This window comes from Salvelinus fontinalis, chromosome 39 (assembly GCF_029448725.1).
Source record: "Salvelinus fontinalis isolate EN_2023a chromosome 39, ASM2944872v1, whole genome shotgun sequence".
In the NCBI taxonomy this organism is placed as follows: domain Eukaryota; kingdom Metazoa; phylum Chordata; class Actinopteri; order Salmoniformes; family Salmonidae; genus Salvelinus; species Salvelinus fontinalis.
In genome coordinates, this window is record NC_074703.1 from 20,653,609 (window position 1) to 20,678,309 (window position 24,701).

The 24,701-nt window shown below is 45.7% G+C and overlaps 1 protein-coding gene across 1 annotated transcript in view; it reads left to right on the plus strand.

The window, feature by feature from the left end:
* Positions 1–1,609: 1,609 nt before the first annotated feature.
* Positions 1,610–24,701, plus strand: part of tafa5a (TAFA chemokine like family member 5a) — a 178,924-nt gene continuing 155,832 nt past the window's right edge. Inside the window, exon 1 of the mRNA XM_055905937.1 lies at positions 1,610–2,599. Within this exon, the coding sequence (XP_055761912.1) occupies positions 2,488–2,599 (112 nt within the window). The 5' untranslated portion in view covers positions 1,610–2,487. The remainder of the gene's footprint in view (positions 2,600–24,701) is intronic.

Genomic DNA, 24,701 nt, shown 5'->3' on the forward strand with positions numbered 1-24,701 from the left:
AGCCATCCATTTGGGACACAGCCTGGGTCTGGGTTTCATACAGAACAGATAAGCCCAGGACAGAACCCTGTCTTTGCACCAAAGGACACAACCCGAAAACTAATAACAAAACTTCAGGAAGGAGTCTGTAAAATCGGAAGATTGTGACCTGAGAATGTTTGAGAGCAGAGTTAATGTACTGGAATAGGGAGACATAGAGTTTTCAAACTCTAACACAAACTTTTAGGAAGAGAATACAAGAAGAGCTTTGGTCACACTTTCAGAATAACGAAATGCTAATTGAATGACTAATACCTGATTTTTGAATGAACTATATAGGCCTATTTATGTATGGACGATGCTTATGTGATCAAGCTTCTTCCCGTCAATACTCAGAATAAATGTGCTGTGATCATGCTATTACAGGGGAATGCCATCAGTCATGGGTTGCAGCTTAAGCTACTCATTCACAACAGGGTTTATCTTTTCTACCATACCCCTGTTTATTCATCCCTAGTCATCTCTACCCTTATCAACAGACTGTACATTTGGCGCTTGGAAAAACCAATCAGAAAAAAGTGAGGGAGTTAAAAACATATGTAGGCCACACCTCCTGCCCTGTCTCCTGGCTGGAATTAATGCAGCGAGCGCTGGGTGAGTGTGCCTCGTGCCAAGGCGCGGCCAGGCCCGCTGTACCTGATCCACTGCCAGCATAGTGCGGGCACCGTGCCAACCGCTCTCTCTCCCTTCCCCTCTCTCTCCCTCTCTCTGGCTCTCATTCCAACTATCTATTCATGCACTGCTTTCCATTTAAAACAGGCTTAGAATTTTAAATGCTTAAGTCCTGATGTGGGAAGAGAGAGGGGGAGGGTGGAATTGATGTAGTGGAAAATAGTATTCAGACTCAGTGCTTGTCTGTTAGAATAACTAAGCATAACTCTGAGTTCTGGGTCTTTCAGATCACTGAAGTATGTAAGAGAGTAAGGCCCATAGAAATATAATACTTTTTCTAATAGGGATTCTATATTTATGGTAAGGCAGTATGTGGGCCCAGTTCATAGCGTCTTTGAATGGTTTGTAGGCCAATGCTAACCAAGAGATAGGCCTATAAACCACTCAAAGATGCTATGGCCAACACACTGCCTTATAGTAGAAATACAATCCCTACTATAAAAAAATATATAATATTTCGAATATAGGGCATTAATTAATTAGATATAATGAATCAGGTCGTAATTTCATGGTAATTAATGCATAGTGGCTCATACCCTAAAAACAAAAATGTACAGCACTTCTCTTCTGCTATTCGACCATCGCTGGCGCTGTCCAGTGGACGCATGGTGCTGATATGCAGTCGGGGCGCTGTCCAGTAGAAGTGGGGCTGAACTTCGAGTTAAATGATATGTTTAGGCACTATCAATCAAGTAACGGCCTCTGACATTCTTGATATGTTTCTACACTATAGGACATAAACTATGTTGAGTAGAGATGAAACAATGTTGTGTTTGATATGTATGTGTGTGATTTTGATTATTTCCAGGAAATGCATTAACAGATACAGCCTGTACTCTAGCCTAAAAATCAACACACGCGCCACCTGTGAGCATCCCAGTATGTGAGTTTAGGGAGGGCTGCTTGCTGTATGTCCTGTACATACAGCAAGAACCACGTTATTAGATGTTTATTGGTGATAGATTTTTGATGTAGTTTTATTTTTCCGAACATTATTTCATTCCGGCGATATAACGCACATTCTAGTCTCAAAATCATTTGGAGGGAATTGACGACGCATCCTGCGCTCACTCTCTACTTCTCTCACACTCTCTCTCGTTATTTCTCTCTCCATCCTCCGTTTTATTCTACCAGTATAGAATAACGGCGCGCATGATGGTGATCATCTACAAGTTTGGGTTTGAGGACAGTCGATAGTGACGTGTGATCTCTAAGGACTTTCTTTCTAGGGTAGATCCCATATGCTATTCTTTATCAGTTTTAAAAGGACATTGTTGACGAACTACATATGTCCAGTGTTTTTCTTTACCTGGGAGCCTAAACGATTCACACATCCTCTACCACAGTTGAATTAGAGGAGCTTTACGACGTTGCGGTACACGTGATTGCATCTTTCAATCCTTTATAGCAATCATAATGGAGATCATACTGCGATTTCTGCATGCCAAACCTATCCTCCTGATTCTCCTGAACTAGCCTGTTACTTCTACAAATATCACTAAGAAGTGGGTTCTCTTTGGAATACGAAACATTTAATTGCGTCGCATGTGAGTTCCCAAGCGTTCCAAGACACCTTTTTTTCGTCAGCTGTGAACCCCAAGAAGATGCTACCTTTTTTACGCACCGGCTGCATAGCCATATGAGAGCTTTTGCAATGAGCGGTTAGTTCTCAACATGTTTTTTCCAAGGATTACACGTGGAGAGAGGCGCGTCGTAAGAGGAAGACCTGGCTGGTGAAATTACTTTTGATTTTTGTGATTTTTGTCGCTTTGTTCAATGGCTCCGGCTTTAAGGTTGACTAAACGTAAGGATGCCAGCCCCTGGCCAAGGATGTCTTCAACTTTCTGGGCTGTGATACTGTTGACCAGTCTCTTAATCATCTACTGCGGTAAGTCCTCTAGCTTCGGCTCGTTTTCCCTGGTCATATTGGTTCATATTGAGAGAGCGCTGCTGCGGTAGACTATAGGGTTACGGTGGTGTCACTGTCTACTGCTTTGGCATGAAAATTATGCGACAGCAATATCGGAAATCACTTCAAGGGTTATTGGTTTTGCCATTGCAGTCGAACTAATATCGTTTCAAAAAGTAGGCTATTGGATAACAGTTCCCGATCTCATGCAAGAACGCGCCCACGCACGTATGCACAATTACACACACACACACACACACACACACACACACACACACACACACACACACACACACACACACACACACACACACACACACACACACACACACACACACACACACACACACACACACACAGGCAACTAATAATTTCCTTATAAGGACACAGTCTATAATAAGAGTAGCACACTCACTCTGTTGGATGTGTGGAATTGTCAAGTTGGCTGCTTACTTCATTACCATCATCCTGTGGAAAGGGCAATCATGCATCAGACACTGTTTGTGCTATTAGATCATTGCCGTATTTCACCTGGTTGCAGCTGGATTGCACTGGACTGTGATACACTCACTAGGTGGAAGCTTCATCATCATCATCACATTTAAATGAAGAAAATACCATGAATGAAAAATCTACATTTCTTATTCATTTCATCTCGTCTTTATTTAGCCCACCCAGGTTAGTCTCATTGAGATAAAATGTCATCTAAGAGAGACATTCTTGGCCGGCCCTAACTCATCTGTGTATTTTGACCATGAAAGGATAGCATGCCATGCCAGTATTATTCACTTGAGAGTGATCTCCAGCTGGCACTATGGGTTATGTGTGAAAGCGTATGGGAAACGAAGCATTCGTTGTGCATTAACCACGATAAGCGTATTACAAGCTAAGCCATTTTATTAGCACTTAAGCTAATGACTAGGGGCACATTTACCACACAAACAGATCCCTCCTTTTCGCTAGAATTTCATTGAACATACGTGTAATTTAGCAGAGCTTCTTATCCAGAGCGAGGTACAGTAGTGAGTGCATACATTTTCCTCCTGGGACCCGATGGGAAATGACCAACAACCCTGGCATTGCGAGAGCCCTGCTCTACCAACTGAGCTACATGGGACTCATTTCCTCTCCTCTTCCGGGGTCTTAGGTTCATTATAGGCTGCAGCAAAAGTCGAGGAGGGAATTGAATCCGCTTTTTTCATTTTCTTCTCTTTTGCCTTGAGAATGAACGGCCTGTGTGTTTCGATCACACAGAGACTGTGGCTGTTTAATCATTGGCCAGTGTTTCTCTGGATGTCTCAGATCAATGTGTGTCTGTGTGTGTAAGTGTGTGTGTGTGTAGAAACTCTTCCTCGGTGGAAACCCAACGTAGCAGGTGTAAAAGACAAGCCTGAAACTAGTTTCCCCACATATTCTGGTATTGACGAGACGGGAAAAAAAATGTAGAGGGTGGTTCTCTTTTGCAATGTTGGCTGTTTGCTCTGGTCAGCAGTCTACAGAGCCATACTGATCCTCCCTACTGTTAAACAGCTGTTTGTCTCTAACTTGATTTTACACCTGTTTCCTGTGTCCCTTTCCTTGATGATTTCTTCTTTGCCTCACTTTCTCCTCTCTGTCTCTTCCCTTTTGTCCTGACCTACCTGTTTTTGTACATTTCTTCCCTCCTGGCGTGTCTTTTCGACCATGGTTTGACTCCTTCCGCTGTCCCTTTCCTTGTCCTGGCTTGTCCCTCTTGTCTGTCCTTACCCGTTTCCTGTCCAGTCCTGTCCCTCTCGTCCTAGGCTGCCTCTACTGTACTCTCCTGTCTACCCTCGCCTGTCTCTCCTGCACTCTTCCCCCTATCCAAAATGGCTTCTGAAGCAGTGCCCTGACCTACTTGTGGTCTCTGACATGAATCTCAGAACCTGACTGGACTGGCTTACCAACAGATGCCATGCTTCTCTTCTGTGAGTCACAGAACAGAAACATAGCCAGAGCTGATCCATAATTGTTATGCTGGATATGAGATGAAAGTACAGCCTGTGTGTGATTACATCAGCTGGATGAGAGGGTTTGGACTAGGGCTGGGCGGTGTACTGTATTTTACCGGTAGTGATGCACGGACCGGTATGGGTTTTTACGTTACCTTCTATAACGATATTTCAGTGTTTGGTTTGTTAAATGTGATACGCCACACTGGCACGTGTCATGTCCGTTATTTTAGTTGACTCCGTTTGCTACTCGAGGCGTCTCTCTCTCTCTTTCCTCCTGCATGACGCTTCCCCATGCGCTTCCCACAACAAGCCCTGCCCCGTCACTCAAGTTGTTGCTCAACCAAACAACCTCGGAGTCACGAGCACTTGCCATGCCGTCACACTGTATGCATGGTCAGATGCAACAAGATGTTAACAACAAAGTTGATTTCCACTTTGGTTCTTAATATAAATCCACAAGCGGTCTATATTTACACAATTAGTTTGTGTATCTTACTGTCTGCAAACAGCTATTTTTTCTTTTCTTAGCAAGTCGTGAGTAAAATAAATTGTGTTAGCCGCTAATGTAAGTAAGCTGGCTAGCTAGCTTGCTAAATGTACAAATAGTCAAAGCAAACGTAGCTAGCTCATACAGCCTGATACCAGTTCTGGTGTAGGCAAAGATCACCATGTTGTTTGTGCAATGGGATCACCATGTTGTTTGTGCAATGGTATCTTCTAAATCAGAGAGGAATAGGCAAAGCATAAATATGTTAGCTTGTGCTAGCTACATGAAATAAGAGAAAACATGTAATCTAACATCTAATTAGGGTCTTCTGGGAAACACTGACCAACACTTTGGTTCCTACTCTTTCACAATAGTTCCTCCCTGGCTTTTTCATTCATTGTCATGTCAAATAACAATATATTCAAAGTGCTGCCCACTCCACTGAGTATAAAAACCATTAGGGACACCTGCTATTTCCATGGCATATACTGACTAGGTGAATCCAGGTGAAAGCTATGATCCCTTATTGATGTCACTTGTTAAATCTACTTCAATCAGTGTAGATGAAGGTGAGGGGACAGGTTAAATAAGGACTTTTAAGCCTGGAGACAATTGAGACATGGATTGTGAATGTGTGCCATTCAGAGGGTGAATGGGCAAGACAAAATATGTATGTGCGTTTGAACGGGGTATGGTAGTAGGTGCCAGGCGCACCGGCTTGAGTTTGTCAAGAACTGCAATGCTACTGGGTTTTTCACGCTCAACAGTTTCCTGTGTGTATCAAGAATGGTGCACCACCCAAAGGACATATAGTCAGCTTGACACAACTGTGGGAAGCATTGGAGTGCCAACATCTCTGCGGAATGCTTTTGACACCTTGTAGAGTCCATTCCCTGGCGAATTGAGGCTGTTCTGAGTGCAAAAGGCGGTGCAACTCAATATTAGGAAGGTGTCCAAATTGTTGGGACATTTAGTGTATTTTCCAGCTATAGAGTTAGAATAAGCCTTCTATTTCCATGATTCCAACAGTTCACCATTTAATTAGGCCTAGATATTTTGCCCATATCATGCACAGTGGCACAGTGTGGAAATGCTAACAAATGAGTGCAGGAAATGACAGAATTCGTGAAATTGTTGTTGTTGGAGTTGGATTGAACAGAATAAAACCATCAGAATGGAGAAAGACCCATTGAAATCACTTTTAATTTGTGTGGCCACCCTAGGGTCATGAACTACAGTCACGCTCGTCATAATGACTGGACCAAAGCGCAGCGTGACCTGGGTTCCACATCTTTTTATTACCAGGTGAAACTCACAGCGAAACAAAACAATAAATAGCAAAACGAAATATGAAGCTACTACAGTGCTCACAGGCAACTATACAGTACATAGTCAAGATCCCACAAAGCACAAAGGGGAAATGGCTGCCTAAATTTGATCCCCAATCAGAGACAACGACAAACCGCTGCCTCAGATTCGGGAACCATACCAGGCCAAAATAGAAACATAATCACCTAGATGACCCACCCTAGTCACAACCCAACCTAACCAACATAGAGAATAAAAAGCTCTCTATGGTCAGGGCGTGACAACTACTCATGAAGCATATTTAGAACTTTTACTATTCAAAAACATAAAATACCATCAAATACCGTCACACTGTAAAGAATGTTACATATATATATATAATGATATGATATTTAGGCCATATCGCCCAGTCCCCAGGCATTATAAGACTTCATATAATGTTTGTCAGGAAATGCCAGCATTAAAATAAGGACAATCTAGCCATATATAGCTTGGAAAATAACTGGCAAAATGTTTTAAGGCGTTTTAATGTTTTAATGTTTCTAAAAATCCTGTTAATGAAGGCATATCTATAATCCGTAACTCCTTGTATAATCCTTGTATAATCCCTATTGTACAATCCCGATTGTATAATGTGTGGCTATCTGTATAGAAACAATCTGAGCCCCCCCAAAAAATCCAAACTGGGACCTATAACACAGCAAGTGCAGACAGGCAACTAAACATAGAATAAGAACCCACAAAACCAAAAGGGAAAATGGCAACCTAAATATGATCCCCAATCAGAGACAACGATAAACAGCTGCCTCTGATTGGGAACCAATTCAGTTCACCATAGACATACATATGCCTAGACTTACAAACACCCTAGACATACAAAAAACCCTAGACAATACAAAACAAGCATACCCACCCTCGTCACACCCTGACCTAACCAAAATAATAAAGAAACATAGATAACTAAGGTAAGGGCATGACAGTACCCCCCCCCCCCCCCCCCCCCCCCCCCCCCCCACGAAAAGTGCAGACTCCCGACCGCAAACCTGGACTTATAGGGGAGGGTCCGGGTGGGCATGTACCCTCGGTGGTGGCTCTGGTTCTGGACACCGCCCCCCCTCTTTACACTGATCCCTCCGCCTTTGTAAATCTGGACCGTGGATCATCGCCGGAGGCTCTGGACTGCGGATCATCGACCGTCGCTGGAGACCCCGGGCTGGGGACCGTCGCTCGAGACCCCGGCCTGGGGACCGTCGCTGGAGACCCCGGACTGGGAACTGTTGCTGGAGACCCCGGGCTGGGGACCATCGCTGGAGACCCGGACTGGGGATCGTCGCTGGAGGCCCCGGACTGGGGATCGTCGCTGGAGGCCCCGGACTGGGGATCGTCGCTGGAGGCCCCGGACTGGGGATCGTCGTTGGAAGCTCCGGACTGGGGATCGTCGTTGGAAGCTCCGGACTGGGGATCGTCGTTCGAGGCTCCGGCCTGGGGATCGTCGCTGGAGGTTCCGGACTGTGGCCCGTCGTTGGAGGTTCCGGACTATGGCCCGTAGTTGGAGGTTCCGGACTGTGAAACGTCGCCGGAAGCTCTGGACTGGGTACTGTCGCCGGAAGCTCTGGACTGGGTACTGTCGCCGGAAGCTCTGAACTGGGTACTGTCGCCAGAAGCTCTGGACTGGGTACTGTCGCCAGAAGCTCTGGACTGGGTACTGTCGCCGGAAGCTCTGGACTGGGTACTGTCGCCGGAAGCTCTGGACTATGGAAGCGCACTGGAAGCCTGATGCGTGGTGCTGGAACTGCTGGTACCGGGCTGAGGACATGCACCTCAGGGCGAGTGCGGGGAGGAGGAACAGGACGTACCGGACTCTGGAGGCGCACTGGACGACTGGTGCGTGTGTCCAGGGTCCTGCTCCATCCAGTATCTCCTCCCAGGTCCATTTCCCCATTAAACGCTGCTCCTCCTTTTCACGCTGCTTGGCATCATTGTAGCCATCTAGGACATCCATGAGAGGTATCCAACAGTATATAGGGCTAAAGAGAATCTAGTCTATGTTGTGATAAGCATATATTACAGAGCAATGTCATCTGACTTTATTGACCATAAACACACACGCACACCAGTGCATGCTCCGCGTGACACCTATTTTCTCACGAGTGTGACCGTAAGCGGCTGAGAGGAAATAAATGGAAGGTCTGTGATTATGACTGTGACTCATATGGTAAATGTCTCTCAAAATTAACATCTCACTGTGAGATCTGCACAAACACAGCTGAGAGAGAGAGAGAGAGAGAGAGCAGGAAAGAGAGAGCAGGAGAGAGAGAGAGCAGGAGAGAGAGAGAGCAGGAGAGAGAGAGAGCAGGAGAGAGAGAGAGCAGGAGAGAGAGAGAGCAGGAGAGAGCGAGAAAGAGAGAGAACGTTAGAGAGGGAGGAGAGCGTGAGGGAGTGTTTGTGCTTGTGTCTGTGTGTGTGTGTGTGTGTGTGAGAGAGAGACACACACAAGGCTGCACACTAGAGTTGCTGCACACTTCAGCTTAATTCACCAACAGCATGTCAAAGACTGGGGTTAGTTTATTCCCATGGATGTCCTGATTACGTTTAAAATATGTCCTTAGTCACTGATAATATTTATTGTTTTTAAGTGAACTACACACACATATATTTAGTTAGAGACAGTTTTTTTTTCAGTGCACTGTAGCTCCCTCTGGATGTGACTCGAGATGCGTTTGTTGGTTTGTTCCAGTGATATTCATTTTTACTCATTCATTGGCTCTGCTTGTTGGCGTTGAATTGCTAACGATGAGGCCAGAGAGATAAAAGTCTAAATGCCAATAACGTTAGCCCGGCGCTAGTTAGAACCATCGGAACGTGTGTGACTGGGGTCCTCTGTGGGGTTACTACGTGAATATCAGTCAGATGGTTGTGAACGTGCAAAGTAGAACAAAGTAGAACTATTAACAAGATGTACTGGGAGGTTAGGTCGGGATGTTGATGCTGCTGGATCATTATCACTGCATGTATCTGAATGGGAAAAGTGTGTGTGTGTGTGTGTGTGTTGTTTCAGTGTGTTGTGTGGGAGTCAGTCTATAAGTAAGATCTCAGGAGCATATTGTTTCTCAGGGTGCTTATGCTGACCGTGAGAGAGATCAGAGACGGAGAAGGTGGGTGAAGGGAAGCCTGTACAGTTTGTCCCTTCTCCCCTTCTGCACCTCCCACCCCCAGGGTCAAATCCAGCAGTAGCAGATGAATCATGCCTGGTCCTGATGTAACACCTGCTGTCAGAGATAGGCCGACAGCACCATCAGCCCCTATAACACACCACTGTGAGTCACTACCGCCCCACACATCTTCAGTAGTCATTACAGCCCACCACACATCCCCGTTCACTTTAGACACCCACTGACTCACACCCACATTCTCAGCATGCACGTCACTCAGCACACCGCATACCCGGCTCACTCCGAACACCAGCACACACACCCACAGATATCCCACTGTCTTAGATGGAGCGTCTTCTAATTCTCTCTGTTCTGTTTGTTTATCTACATGTCTCAGTCTGCTTGCTCTACCTGAATCAATAATATTGTACTGGCCTTCGAACGCTGCATGGGGAACACAGCCTTCTGTATCCTGCTGTAGCCTCAGCACTGTAGCCTCAGCACTGTAGCCTCAGCACTGTAGCCTCAGCACTGTAGCCTCAGCACTGTAGCCTCAGCACTGTAGACTCAGCACTGTAGACTCAGCACTGTAGACTCAGCACTGTAGACTCAGCACTGTAGACTCAGCACTGTAGACTCAGCACTGTAGACTCAGCCTTCAGGGCGTTCATGGGGAAAACCCAATATGATATCATCTGATAACCCAAGCCCCTGATACCTAGCCTGAGAAACTTGCCTGAGACGTCAATGTGTTTGGAATCTCTGCAGCAAGATGACAAGGAACTGCCCTCAAAATCCAAGCAGCACCAGTAGGTAAACAAGCCTGCATTTGAACATCGCATTCTATTTCTGACATTGCACGAAGGGCATTTTTCTGCGTATAAAAATTGAGCCACTGTCCACATGTACATCTATTACTATCAAACTTGTTGAGGTTTTCACCAAGAGAAATGAGATAGAAAGAACATAATGCATCTCTGTGTGGAAAATGGAGCTACTTTACCGAATGGTGTGACCATGGGTGTCATATTGTCACGATCGTGTGGCGGATTGACGGACCAAAAAGCAGCAGTTGGAAAATAAGCCATCTTCTTTATTAAACAACACGAAGATGAACACGACACAAAACACTTTACAAACTAACAAAACAACAAAACGACCGTGAAGCTACAAACGTTGTGCACATACATACAGGCTACAAACGTTTTGACATAGACAATTACCCACAACCAATGAGAGCCTATGGCTACCCTAAATAAGGCTCCCAATCAGAGACAACCGAAATCAGCTGTCTCTAATTGGGAACTCATTCAGGTAACCATAGACTCTCCTAGATGACTAACCAACATAGACAACGCTAGACATCTACACTCAACACAAAACCATATACTTCACCCCATAACCCCTTTACCAAATAAACACCCAAAACCAACAAAACATCAACATTCCCCATGTCACACCCTGACCTAACTAAAATAATAAAGAAAACAAAGAATAATAAGGCCAGGGCGTGACATAACCCCCCCCTTGAGGCGCGAACTCCGGGCGCACCATACACAGTCTAGGGGAGGGTCTGGGTGGGCTCCCCTCCACGGTGGCGGCTCCGGCTCTGGTCGTCGTCTCCACGTCACCACAGTACCTAACCACCTCCTAGGCTTCCTCCAAACGACCCCCCTCCACATTAACCCCATTGCATTAAGGGGGAGTTCCGGACTAAGGGACAGCTCCGGACTAAGGACCAGTACCAGGGTAAGGGGCAGTACCAGGGTCAGGGGCAGTACCAGGGTCAGGGGCAGTACCAGGATAAGGGGCAGCACCAGGGTAAGGGGCAGCCCCAGGGGAAGGGGCAGCTCCAGGGTAAGGGGCAGCTCCAGGGTAAGGGGCAGCTCCAGGGTAAGGGGCAGCTCCAGGGTAAGGGGCAGCTCCAGGGTAAGGGGCAGCTCCGGACTGAGGAATGGCAGCTCCGGACTGAGGGACTGCAGCTCCGGACTGAGGGACTGCAGCTCCGGACTGAGGGACGGCCCATGGCTGGCTGACAGATCTGGCTGCTCATGGCTGGCTGACGGATCTGGCTGCTCATGGCTGGCTGACGGATCTGGCTGCTCATGGCTGGCTGACGGATCTGGCTGCTCATGGCTGGCTGACGGATCTGGCTGCTCATGGCTAGCTGACGGATCTGGCTGCTCATGGCTAGCTGACGGATCTGGCTGCTCATGGCTAGCTGACGGATCTGGCTGCTCATGGCTAGCTGACGGATCTGGCTGCTCATGGCTAGCTGACGGATCTGGCTGCTCATGGCTAGCTGACGGATCTGGCTGCTCATGGCTAGCTGACGGATCTGGCTGCTCATGGCTAGCTGACGGATCTGGCTGCTCATGGCTAGCTGACGGATCTGGCTGCTCATGGCTAGCTGACGGATCTGGCTGCTCATGGCTAGCTGACGGATCTGGCTGCTCATGGCTAGCTGACGGATCTGGCTGCTCATGGCTAGCTGACGGATCTGGCTGCTCATGGCTAGCTGACGGATCTGGCTGCTCATGGCTGGCTGACGGATCTGGCTGCTCATGGCTGGCTGACGGATCTGGCTGCTCATGGCTGGCTGACGGATCTGGCTGCTCATGGCTGGCTGACGGATCTGGCTGCTCATGGCTGGCTGACGGATCTGGCAGATCCTGTCTGGTTGGCGGCTCTGGCAGATCCTGTCTGGTTGGCGGCTCTGGCAGATCCTGTCTGACGGACGGCTCTAGCGGCTCCTGTCTGGCTGGCGGCTCTAGCGGCTCCTGTCTGGCTGGCGGCTCTAGCGGCTCCTGTCTGGCTGGCGGCTCAGTGGGCTCATGGCAGACGGGCGGCTCAGTGGGCTCATGGCAGACGGGCGGCTTTGCAGGCTCATTGCAGACGGATGGCTCAGATGGCGCTGGGGAGACGGATGGCTCAGATGGCGCTGGGGAGACGGATGGCTCAGATGGCGCTGGGGAGACGAGCAGTTCAGTCAATGCTGTGCAGACGGCAGACTCCTGCCGGCTGAGGCGCACTGTAGGCCTGGTGCGTGGTGCCGGGACTGGTGGCACCGGGCTGGGGACACGCATCTCAGGGCTAGTGCGGGGAGCAGCAACAGGACGCACAGGACTCTGGGGACACACAGGAGGCTTGGTGCGTGGTTTAGACACTGGTGGTAAAGGGCTGGAGACACGCACCATATAGCTAGTGCGTGGAGGAGGCACTGGTGGTACTGGGTTGGGGCGGGGAGGTGGCGCCGGTAATACCGGACCGTGCAGGCGTACTGGCTCCCTTGAACGCCGAGCCTGCCCAACCTTACCTGGTTCTATGCTCCCCGTCGCCTGACCAGTGCGGGGAGGTAGAATAACCCGCACCGGCCTATGTAGGCGAACCGGGGACACCATGCGTAAGGCTGGTGCCATGTACGCCGGCCCGAGGAGACGCACTGGTGACCATATGCGTTGGGCCGGCTTCATGACATATGGCTCAACGCTCAGTCTAGCCCGGCCGATACGTGGAGCTGCAATGTACCGAACCGGGCTATGCACGCGTACAGGAGACACCGTGCGCTCTACTGCGTAACACGGTGTCTGCCCGTACTCTCGCTCTCCACGGTAAGTACAGGGAGTAGGCGCAGGTTTCCTACCTGACTTCGCCACACTCCCTTTAAGGCCCCCCCCAAGAAATTTTTGGGTTGTACTCACGGGCTTCCAGCCTTGTCTCCGTGCTGCCTCCTCATATCGCCTCCTCTCGGCTTTCGCTGCCTCCAGCTCTTCACGAGGGAGGCGATATTCTCCAGGTTGATCCCACGGCCCCTTACCATCCAGTATCTCCTCCCATGTCCAGAAATCCTTTGTGGGTAGGTCCTGTTGCCGCCTTCCATGCCGCTTGGTCCTATGGTGGGTAATTCTGTCACGATCGTGTGGCGGATTGACGGACCAAAAAGCAGCAGTTGGAAAATAAGCCATCTTCTTTATTAAACAACACGAAGATGAACACGACACAAAACACTTTACAAACTAACAAAACAACAAAACGACCGTGAAGCTACAAACGTTGTGCACATACATACAGGCTACAAACGTTTTGACATAGACAATTACCCACAACCAATGAGAGCCTATGGCTACCCTAAATAAGGCTCCCAATCAGAGACAACCGAAATCAGCTGTCTCTAATTGGGAACTCATTCAGGTAACCATAGACTCTCCTAGATGACTAACCAACATAGACAACGCTAGACATCTACACTCAACACAAAACCATATACTTCACCCCATAACCCCTTTACCAAATAAACACCCAAAACCAACAAAACATCAACATTCCCCATGTCACACCCTGACCTAACTAAAATAATAAAGAAAACAAAGAATAATAAGGCCAGGGCGTGACACATATAGGATGTGGAGGAAGTTCCTCAGCTCTGTGGTGTTCATGTATGTTTCACAGATGGGCCAGAGAAATGTTGGCAGAAGATGAGTATTTTGTGACTCATAAAATATTGTTAAGTGATGAAATCCTAGTTGGTATATAATGCGTGAGCATCCATCACAGCAGTGTGGTAACAGAGTAATGCTTCTCACTGATGACATAGTAATCTACTGCTGATACTGTTCACGTCCATTAATAACTGATGATCCCTTTTATGATTTGTCTTTGATATTTATTAGCCTGGTGATATTGGTGGATGTGGCTCAAATACTGTATCTTTTTTCCATTGCCTGTATTACCAGAGTACCACCGATGGAATCCAAGTCTGATCGAATCCCTTAACGATTATCTTTAACAAACTATCCCTTTGACGATCCTAAAATAAGTCCATGCGCGTGATCAGATATGTCTTTGACATTGCTGGATGCAGCTCAAATATATCGGAATATTGATTGTTTCTAATTGCTTATAAATCCAGTCTTCTAGAGAAGTAATGATCCTGTTTCTTTGGTCCAGGATAAAAGTACAAACAAAATGAATTCAGAGAGACACCACAACATTCTATGTTGTTCTCTGTGTAATGGGAAAATCAATGACTATTGCCTTTTCAATCTGCTATTCCAATACCTCATACCTGGTACCACCTAGGACAAATAAAGACACGCTATTCAATTACAAGCCCATTGTCCATCTTCTACATATCACCATCGTATTTATTGGCTCCATCTGTTCCAGCAATTCATTTTGGAAACACACAGGAGAATAGCCTAATGAAATAAACCAGCATGACAATCCATCTCTGTCACCACGGTTGTTTATGTTTACAGATGACCACAACACACAAACACAAACAAACATAACAAATGGGAGGGGTTGAGGGTAGCTGAAGGATAAAAATAAATGAAAAAGATAACTTGTGTAAAATGTACCATGTCTGTAAAATGTATATAGTGTTTATAAGCTGGAAGTAGAAGTCTACGTGTTGTTGCCCATTAGTTTACTCTAATTAGGAGAGGGTGGTAGGGTTAGGGGAAAATAATAAAGAATGAAAAGATATTTAAGAAATATATATATATATATATATATATGGGGGATTGGAAATTATGCAGACGATTACATTGTGTTTTTTGAGAAAATCAAATCTGTTACACTATAAACTACCAGCTTGTCTGTTGAATGAGATAAAGAGATGGATATTGTTGACGTTCGTAGCTCTGTTTTCACAACTCGATCAGCAGCGAAACTGCAGCTTCTGAAAACTGCACATCCCCTACTGCCTGCGTAGGGTCACCACAAGAGAGGTTTGTTGACTAGATGACATGTTAACAGATCCTTGGGGCCTATAAAGGGCCTATAAAGGGGTGATAGTTGTGAAAGCAGTTCACATTAAGTTGCTTTCACAGGGTAGAGTGCTGGTATCTTGTGCTGTGTTCTCACCAAACTAACATATCAGCTTGGGTTATGAATGACTACAATGGTTCAACGTCACTATTTTCGACGTATTCAATTGAGACCATGTTGTCTCTCGAAAGCCTCCGTCTCTCAATGTGAAAGCTGATGTAACTGACACCTGTATAGAAAAACAGAATGTAATATCAAACATACACGTACGCTTGTATGTTTACCTTCTCAGAGACGTAACTGATAATGAATCAAAGCACATTTTATTAGTCGCGTGCGCCGTAAGTAACCGTTTCACCCACGTGCTTCGTAAGTAACCGTTTCACTGTCGGTCTACACATGTTGTTCATGAAGCATGATATGAGTGAACAAACTAGCCTACATGTGTTTGTGTTTAGCGCTGGCATCAGTGAGTCTGTCATCAATTATAGAGATGATTCCTGGTTAAATGCTGCATGTCACTCGCATCATGAGTTGATGTGAGTGTAATATATTTTTGATAGGCATTAAAACAGCATGCATAATGCATGGGTATTGACATTACACCCTGATGAGTTTAGTGCCTTCACTGTAACTTACAAGTTTGATCATTGATAGGCATATAGAGTGATCGTTTAGTTACACCATGACTTATAACAACAGAAACACACAGGATCAAATACACCTGGGGTCCTGTCTGGACACTTGGAGAGAGAGCAAGAGAAAGTACGCTTGATTCGCTGAGGGAGAGTAAATCCATTCACAGAGGACGGTTAGAGCTTACTTCTCTTTATTATTGAAAAAAAGCAATCGCTTTGAAGAAAAAAAAATGCCACAGTGGCGTTTTGAATTCCTGGAGGGCCCTAGCCCCATCACAGACAGACAGCTCACAGGCCCACGACAGCAAACGTCTGGAGCAGAGAGGAGACTCCAGCAAAGTGGATAGAGAGAGAGGGAGAGAGGGGTGGAGAGAGAGAGAGAGAGAGAGATAGAGAGTTTACAGCAAAGAAAAAAAAACACATTAGAAAAATGAGACAAAAGCAGATGAATAAAAACGTTAGGTCCGCCGACCCACAGATCCACAGTCTGTCTCGGGAATAAAGTGTGAGGTAATACAATGAAGAAGTCAGATGGAGACGGACACTAGCGGAGTGGAGACTTCAAGAAGGAGAGACAAACATTACATTAGACGAGACAGGACCATTCATCTCTGTGCCTGAGAGGTAGTTCATCTGCAGAAAAAGGAACCGTGCCTGGTTGATACATGTTGCTGGGGCACCTAATGGTGTTGACGTCAACTCTAGTCAATCAATTGTTGCTGTCCTGCCACGGAGCCCCACACACGCGTAACACGATAACAGACCTATACTATGAAGTTTTAATATGTGCATTATCGTTATGACTGTCAGGGCTAATGTTAGGATCGTTGAGCTGAAGATATTATAACAGGTTGTGTCCCTGCGACATGTTTTAGTAGTTGAAACACAGGAGCTATAAATCCAGTGCACTGTATGGTAAATGCCATCTACATACCATCTTCTATCTTCCATCTACATCTATCTATATGGCAGACGGACAGCAGCCCTTCACCCACAGTCAGATATGAGCACGTGTTGAAATGTATGGCTCGTTCTCCGGTCTGTGTAAAATGGGACAGTCTGTCTTTTCTTGGCAGTATGCCATACATTGCATTACCTGGACACTTGTCTCAACGGATTGTGTTACAGCAGCGATTACTGATGGACCCGCAGGTGTTTTTTTAGGCTTGCATCAATCATAGGCCATTTCTGGACTGGAATCACTGGACTAAATGGTATTTCTTTTATATTTAGCAATTCATGTGATCGATGTGCACATCTCAGCATGCTCTCATTTGCGGTAGGTCTTACTGTTTGCTCTGACAATGTCATTTCGGAATGCAGAGTCGAGTATTGTAAGAAATGGCATTCCACACACATTCTGGATAACGTTATGTCGTGTTATGTGATATTATCGCGAGGGATAATGGAAAGGAAAAGAAAAAGGAAGACAGAGCGAGGCAGAAAGGGAGAGAGAGAAGAGAGAGAGAAGAGAAGTGATAGAGGAGAGGGAAAAACAGATAGAGAAACAGAGAGAGAAGGGATAAGACACCCCTACAAGACATTTTCTGTAAGAGAGAACCAGGAAGTGAAGCCTGAAGGTATCCATTCAGCTGTAGCAGTGTAATTCCAGCTGATACTTTTCTACATGTGAAACATGTCTTGGTTAAGCCTGGCAGCTTCTGGATGGGGGAATCTCTCTCTCTCTCTCTCTCTCTCGCTTTCTCTGCCTCTCTTTCTCACTCCCTCTCTCTCTCTCTCTCTCTCCCCTCTCTCTCATAACTCTTTCCCTCTGTCCTCCCTCTCTCTCCCTCTAACCCTGTCCCTAACCCTTAAGCATGTGATAAAGTGTTTAATTGTAACAGTGACACTGGCATGGCATGTGAGTTATCTACATTAAGTGGGGCACCTCGGGGGTTAGAATATGGAATACCCTTTACAGTGGAACAACAGAGATCCTGTAATCATGGCTGTGTCCCAAATGGAACCCTCTTCTCTATACAGCACACTGCTTTTGACCAGAGCATTATGGGCCCTGGTCAGAAGTAAATATGAAATAGGGTGCCATTTCCTTGATGTTAATGAGAAGCCTATGCTATAGAGTGCTAGCGTTGCCTCTGTGTGTGTGTGTGTGTGTGTGTGTGTGTGTGTGTGTGTGTGTGTGTGTGTGTGTGTGTGTGTGTGTGTGTGTGTGTGTGTCTGTGTCTGTGTCTGTGTGTCTGTGTGTGTGTGTGTTTCTGTATGTGTGTGTGTGTGCTGTAGAGGATAGTGTTTCGTTGGAAAAGCAGTTACTCCTACCATACAGAAAATGACATAATATTGATCATATTTAGCATAGAGAAACAGGTAATCCCTTTAATCAACCAAAATAGGGTTGTGAGGTATTATGGTGAAATTCATTAATATGATAGTCTGACAGATTTATCAGCCCCTCAAGTGAATCTCAGTAATGAGTGTTAGCTAACACCATTCCACTATCCAGTGACAACCAATCCCACAGATTCACACAAATGTAATTACTTCATTTGTCAACGTCTAGAGACAGACAGCAACTAGAGACAGACAGCAATTGGTCCTTGCACAGATCTTCCAGTGTGGAGAAACTCTTTATTTCACAATTACTTTCTTAGCCCTCTGGGACTCCAATATTATTTAATCACACGCATAATCATTCCATAACATTCTTTCATCATTTCATTTTTTTTCCCTTTTAGCCCGTGGAGGACATTCCGAGGGACGTCACTGCATCTAGATCAAAGACAACAGAACAACCCCAGTTTCTACAACTCCCTAAGAAACATGTGTATTCTTCATACGAATGACATCATTTAAAAGCATGACATGAAAACAATTCATTTTGAGTGATTCCCAAATGGCGCACTATTCCCTAAGAATTGCACTACTTTTGACCACAGCCCTACGGTCCACAGGTCAAAGGTAGTGCACTATGTAGGGAATAGTGTGCCTTTTGGGACCAAGCATTTGTGACCTTGTGATCATTCATATTAATGCTGACGGTTGTGACATCTGTTGTGGTCTGTCGTGTTGTTTCGATAAGAGATCACAATTCGCCTGTTATTCCCTGCTAACCCTCCCTAACACACAGGACAAATGTCGGCATGGTAGTTAACAAGTCCTTCTGCACTGTTACGGAATATCTTAAGAATGTGTATGTGAGAACGAGAGTGTAATGGTGGTCCTCCTCCTCTTCAACCGAAAAGGAGGAGTAGTGATGGAACCAAGGCGCAGCGGGTTGTGAACACATAATTTATTCCAAGAGAAGACGAAAAAACACGAACTTCACTACAGCTAACAAAACAACAAACGGAGTAGACAGACCTGGACGACGAACTTACATTGAACACGAAGAACGCACGAACAGGGAAAATAGACTAAACAAAATGACGATGTACAAAAACAAACCGAACAGTCCCGTATGGTGCGACAAACACTGACACAGGAGACAACCACCCACAACGAACACTGTGAAACAACCTACCTAAATATGACTCTCAATTAGAGGAACGCCAAACACCTGCCTCTAATTAAGAGCCATACCAGCGAAATGGGGTCAGGGGGTAATATGAGAGAGAGAGAGAGAGAGAGAGAGGAGAGAGAGAGAGAGAGAGAGAGAGGAGAGAGAGAGAGAGGAGAGAGAGGAGAGAGGAGAGAGAGAGAGAGAGAGAGGAGATGAGAGAGAGAGAGAGAGATGGAGAGGAGGAGATGAGAGAGAGAGAGAGAGAGAGAGGGAGAGAGAGAGAGAGAGAGAGAGAGAGAGAGAGAGAGAGAGGAGAGAGAGAGAGATGAGAGAGAGGAGAGAGAGAGAGAGAGAGAGAGAGAGTGGAGAGATGAGGAGAGAGAGATGAGAGAGAGAGAGAGAGAGAGAGAGAGAGCGAGAGAGAGAGAGAGAGAGGAGAGAGAGAGAGAGAGAGAGAGAGAGAGAGAATGAGTCCTAGCTGCTCCCTGTACTGTATTGGAGAGATAAAGAACACAGGAAAATATACAGTACCAGTGAAAAGTTTGGACACACCAACTAATTCAAGGGTTTTTCTTTTATTTTAAAATGTTCTACATTGTAGAATAATAGTGAAGACATAAACACTATGAAATAACACATATGGAATCAAGTAGTGACCAAAAAAGTGTTATATATATGAAAATATATTTAATATTTTAGATTCTTCAAAGTAGCCACCCTTTGACTTGATGACAGCTTTGCACACTCTTGACATTCTCCCAGCTTCACCTGGAATTATTTTACAACAGTCTTGAAGGAGTTCCCACATATGCTTAGCACTTGTTGCCTGCTTTTCCTTCACTCTGCGGTCCAACTCATCCCAAACCATCTCAATTGGGTTGAGGTCGGGTGATTGTGGAGGCCAGGTCATCTGATGCAGCACTCCATCACTCTCCTTCTTGGTCAATTAGCCCTTACACAGCCTGGAGGTGTGTTGGGTCATTGTCCTCTTGAAAAACAAATGTCAGTCCCACTAAGCGCAAACCAGATCGGATGGCGTATCGCTGCAGAATCCTGTGGTAGCCATGGTGGTGAAGTGTGCCTTGATATATAAATAAATCACTGACGGTGTCACCAGCAAAGGACCAAAAAGAACCAAAAATCTCAAATTTTGACTCATCAGACCAAATGACAGATTTCCACCGGTCTAATGTTCATTGCTCGTGTTTCTTGGCCCAAGGAAGTCGACCATGAAGGCCTGAATCACAGTCTCCTCTGAACAGTTGTTGAGATGTGTCTGTTACTTGAACTCTGTGAAGAATATATTTGGGCTGCAATTTCTGAGGCTGGTAACTCTAATGAACGTATCCTCTGCACTCTGAGTCCTCATTTCCTGTGGCAGTCCTCATGAGAGCCAGTTTCATAATAGCGCTTGATGGTTTTTGCAACTGCACTTGAAGAAACTTTCAAAGTTCTTGACATTTTCTGGCTTGACTGACCTTCATGTCTTAAAGTAATGATGGACTGTCGTTTCTCTTTCCTTATTTGAGCTGTTCTTGCCATAATATGGGCTTGGTGTTTTAACAATAGGGCTATGGTCTGTATACCACCTCTACCTTGTCACAACACAACTGATTGGCTCAAGCGCATTAAGAAGGAAAGAAATTCCACAAATTAACTTTTAACAAGGCACACCTGTTAATTTAAATGCACTCCAGGTGACTGCCTCATGAAGCTGGTTGAGAGAACGCCAAGAGTGTGCAAAGCTGTCATCAAGGCAAAGGGTGGCTACTTTGAAGAATCTCAAATATAACTGTCAGAGTCGTGTGTATAGGTGGCAGGGAAGTCAGGCGCAGGAGAGTTAAACGGAGTGTAAATGGAGACTTTTATTAATAAATGTCCACTTAACATGCTCCAAACACGAAAATGTTCATACATAAAATAAACATGGGTACGAGGACCCGTCGCGCACCTATACACCAAGAAACAACACTTGACATAAAACAATCTCTGACAAAGACATGAGGGGAAACAGAGGGTTAAATACACAAGAGGCAATGGATGGGATTGAAAACAGGTGTGTGGGAAGACAAGACAAAACCAATGGAAAATGAAAAATGGATCGATGATGGCTAGAAGACCGGTGACGTCGACCGCCGAACACCGCCCGAACAAGGAGAGGCAACGACTTCGGCAGAAGTCGTGACAATAACATATATTTTGATTTGTTTAAAAATAAATGGGTTACTACATTATTCCATATGTGTAATTTCATAGTTGTGATGTCTTCACTATTATTCTACAATGTAGAAAATAGTAAAAATAAAGAAAAACCCTTGAATGAGTAGGTGTTTCCTAACTTTTGACTGGTACTGTATATAATCTCTGGATTTCACTTTTATTTATTTATTTATTTATTTATTTATTTATTTATCTGTTATTTTACCAGGTAAATTGACTGAGAACACATTCTCATTTGCAGCAACGACCTGGGGAATAGTTACAGGGGAGAGGAGGGGGATGAATGAGCCAATTGTAAACTGGGGATTATTAGGTGACCGTGATGGTTGAGGGCCAGATTGGGAATTTAGCCAGGACACCGGGGTTAACACCCCTACTCTTACGATAAGTGCCATGAGATCTTTAATGACCTCAGAGAGTCAGGACACCCGTTTAACGTCCCATCAGAAAGACGGCACCCTACACAGGACAGGGTCCCCAATCACTGCCATGGGGCATTTTGATATATTTTTTTAGACCAGAGGAAAGAGTACCTCCTACTGGCCCTCCAACACCACTTCCAGCAGCATCTGGTCTCCCATCCAGGGACTGACCAGGACCAACCCTGCTTAGCTTCAGAAGCAAGCCAGCAGTGATATGCAGGGTGGTTCATATCTCACTGTATCATGTTTCTGGTTGCTTTCTATGCGTTCCAAATGGGACCCATCTCAGTGTATACCATATAGTGCACTATTTTTGACCCGAGCCCTGTGATTCAAAAGTAGTGTACTATACAGGGTAGACGGCACCATTTGGGACACCGTCTTTGTCATTTCCATAATGAGGTCACATAGGATCTCTCCACCGTGCCCCACGGAAGAGACGGAAATAATTGAGTCCGCTGCAAATGTCACAAATGAAAAAGGTTTGACGTTGCATTGCAACCCTGACACTCTGATATTGGATATTGTCTCCATTTCAAAAGCCACACCTTGACCTCTGATATGGGGCTTAGGGAGAGAAAATAGACAGGGCCACACATGGTGAAGCCAATAGTGAAGTGTGGGATGTTATGGCTAGAAAGAATGAATGGGATATGGTTTTATTTCGGTTGGGATGTACACATAGATGAACACTATGGATAGAGTGAGTCACCAGGCAGAGAGGAGAGACTCATAGATGCACACACGCGTTCGCAGACGGACGGACAGAAACACGCACACGCATGCACGTACACTGTCATCATCATCATCATCATAGCTATCTGGGGCACTAAGGTGTTAAGATGTGATCCTAAGGGAGGGAGTCCCCATCCCTATTTTCTCAGCTTGGAGGTTCGGTGGGTCCAGCCACTACTAATCTAATGCACACATTACTCAGCCAACCAGCAACTATTTAAAGGAGATCTCTGTTAGATTTATTGGCCAGGTTTAACTGTATGGTAAAATGGCACATTAAGCAGATGATATCACAGTGGATGGAATGATTATGCACGCTTGCAGAAAGTGGAGGAGGCCGGATGAATTAAATGCAAGGTCCTGGCTAGAATACAAAGACTCATGCACACATGTGCATGCACGCGCACACACACACGCACACAAACGGACGCACACAGACACACACACAGGCCACTTAACCAAACCGGGGATTTTTTTTTTTTTCAAAGGGATAAAACGCTGAGCTGCAAGGTTTTTGAATTTCCTCTTCATGAGTATTTGTCGTACAAATATTTGTGCTTTATGCTGGGTTTTCAAAGGGTCCTATTTCAGACCTAAGTGGCTCATTTTGGGACCGTGCGCCATGCGCCGTACTGCCAAGGGACAGCACACTTCATTTTACTCGGATTGGTTGACTAATCTTCTCGTTTAGCAGACTGTGCTACAGAATGGCTGAATGACAAAGAGTACTGACGCTCGTTACTTCGCTAATCGCTCACCCAAATGGCTAAACCTAGCCCTGGACACTTATTTCAGAGTACAATTGTAGTGTTTTCTGGCTAACTGGAGAGTCATAAAGACTTTATAGGGAGATGTAACAAGGCTGTGAGCCCTGTTTGTAAGGACATTCTCCAATACTGTACATCTAGGTGCTTGAGGCATGTTATTGCAGAGTAAAACTGCAGAGTTTACCGGCTAAATGGGGAGTCAAAAGGAGGGAGTGACTATAGAAAGAGAGAAAGGCTATGACCACAGTTTGTAAGGACACTCCAACAACATGGCCATGCTAGTGCCAACCCTTTCTACTGTTTGACTGTTTCTACTACTGAACACATGCCTTGGGGTCCCTTCAAACCGACAACACAGCACACACATGCTCAACAATCCACCTCTCCCCACCTCTCTTCAAGATGGCGTCGACAGAGAGGGCTGCCTCGCTTCTAGTTCTTAGGAAATCTTGCAGTGCTTCGTTTTTTATGTATTATTTCTTACATTGTTAGTACAGAAAATTGTATGTCTTATTACATATAGCCGGGAAGAACTATTGGATATCAGAGCGGCGGTAACTCACCAGCACTACCAGCATTACGACCAGGAATACGACTATCCCGAAGCGGATACTTTGTTCGCACCACCCAAGGCATTTGAACTGATTCCAGAGGCCGACCCAAAACAACGCCGATGGAAAAGGGGTACTCGGAGCGGTCTTCTAGTCCGACTTAGGAGGCGCGCACACCACCCACCGCTTCCGAGTATATTACTCGCTAATGTTCAGTCCCTAGATTACAAAGTTGACGAGATCAGGGCAAGGGTTTCTTTCCAGCGAGACATCAGGGATTGTAACATACTCTGTTTCACGGAAACATGGCTCTCTCGGGATATACTGTCAGAGTCTGTCCAGCCATCTGGATTCTCAGTTCATCGCGCCGACAAGAATAAACATCCCTCCTGGAAGAAGAGGGGGGAGGTGTATGTTTCATGATTAACGACTCATGGTGGAATTTTGTTCACCTGACCTAGAATACCTCATAATCAAATGCCGACCGTATTATCTCCCAAGTTAATTTACTTTGATTACGACCATGTACATCACGGCCATGTACATCCCCCCCCTCAATCCGATACCACGACGACCCTCAAGAAACTTCACTGGACTTT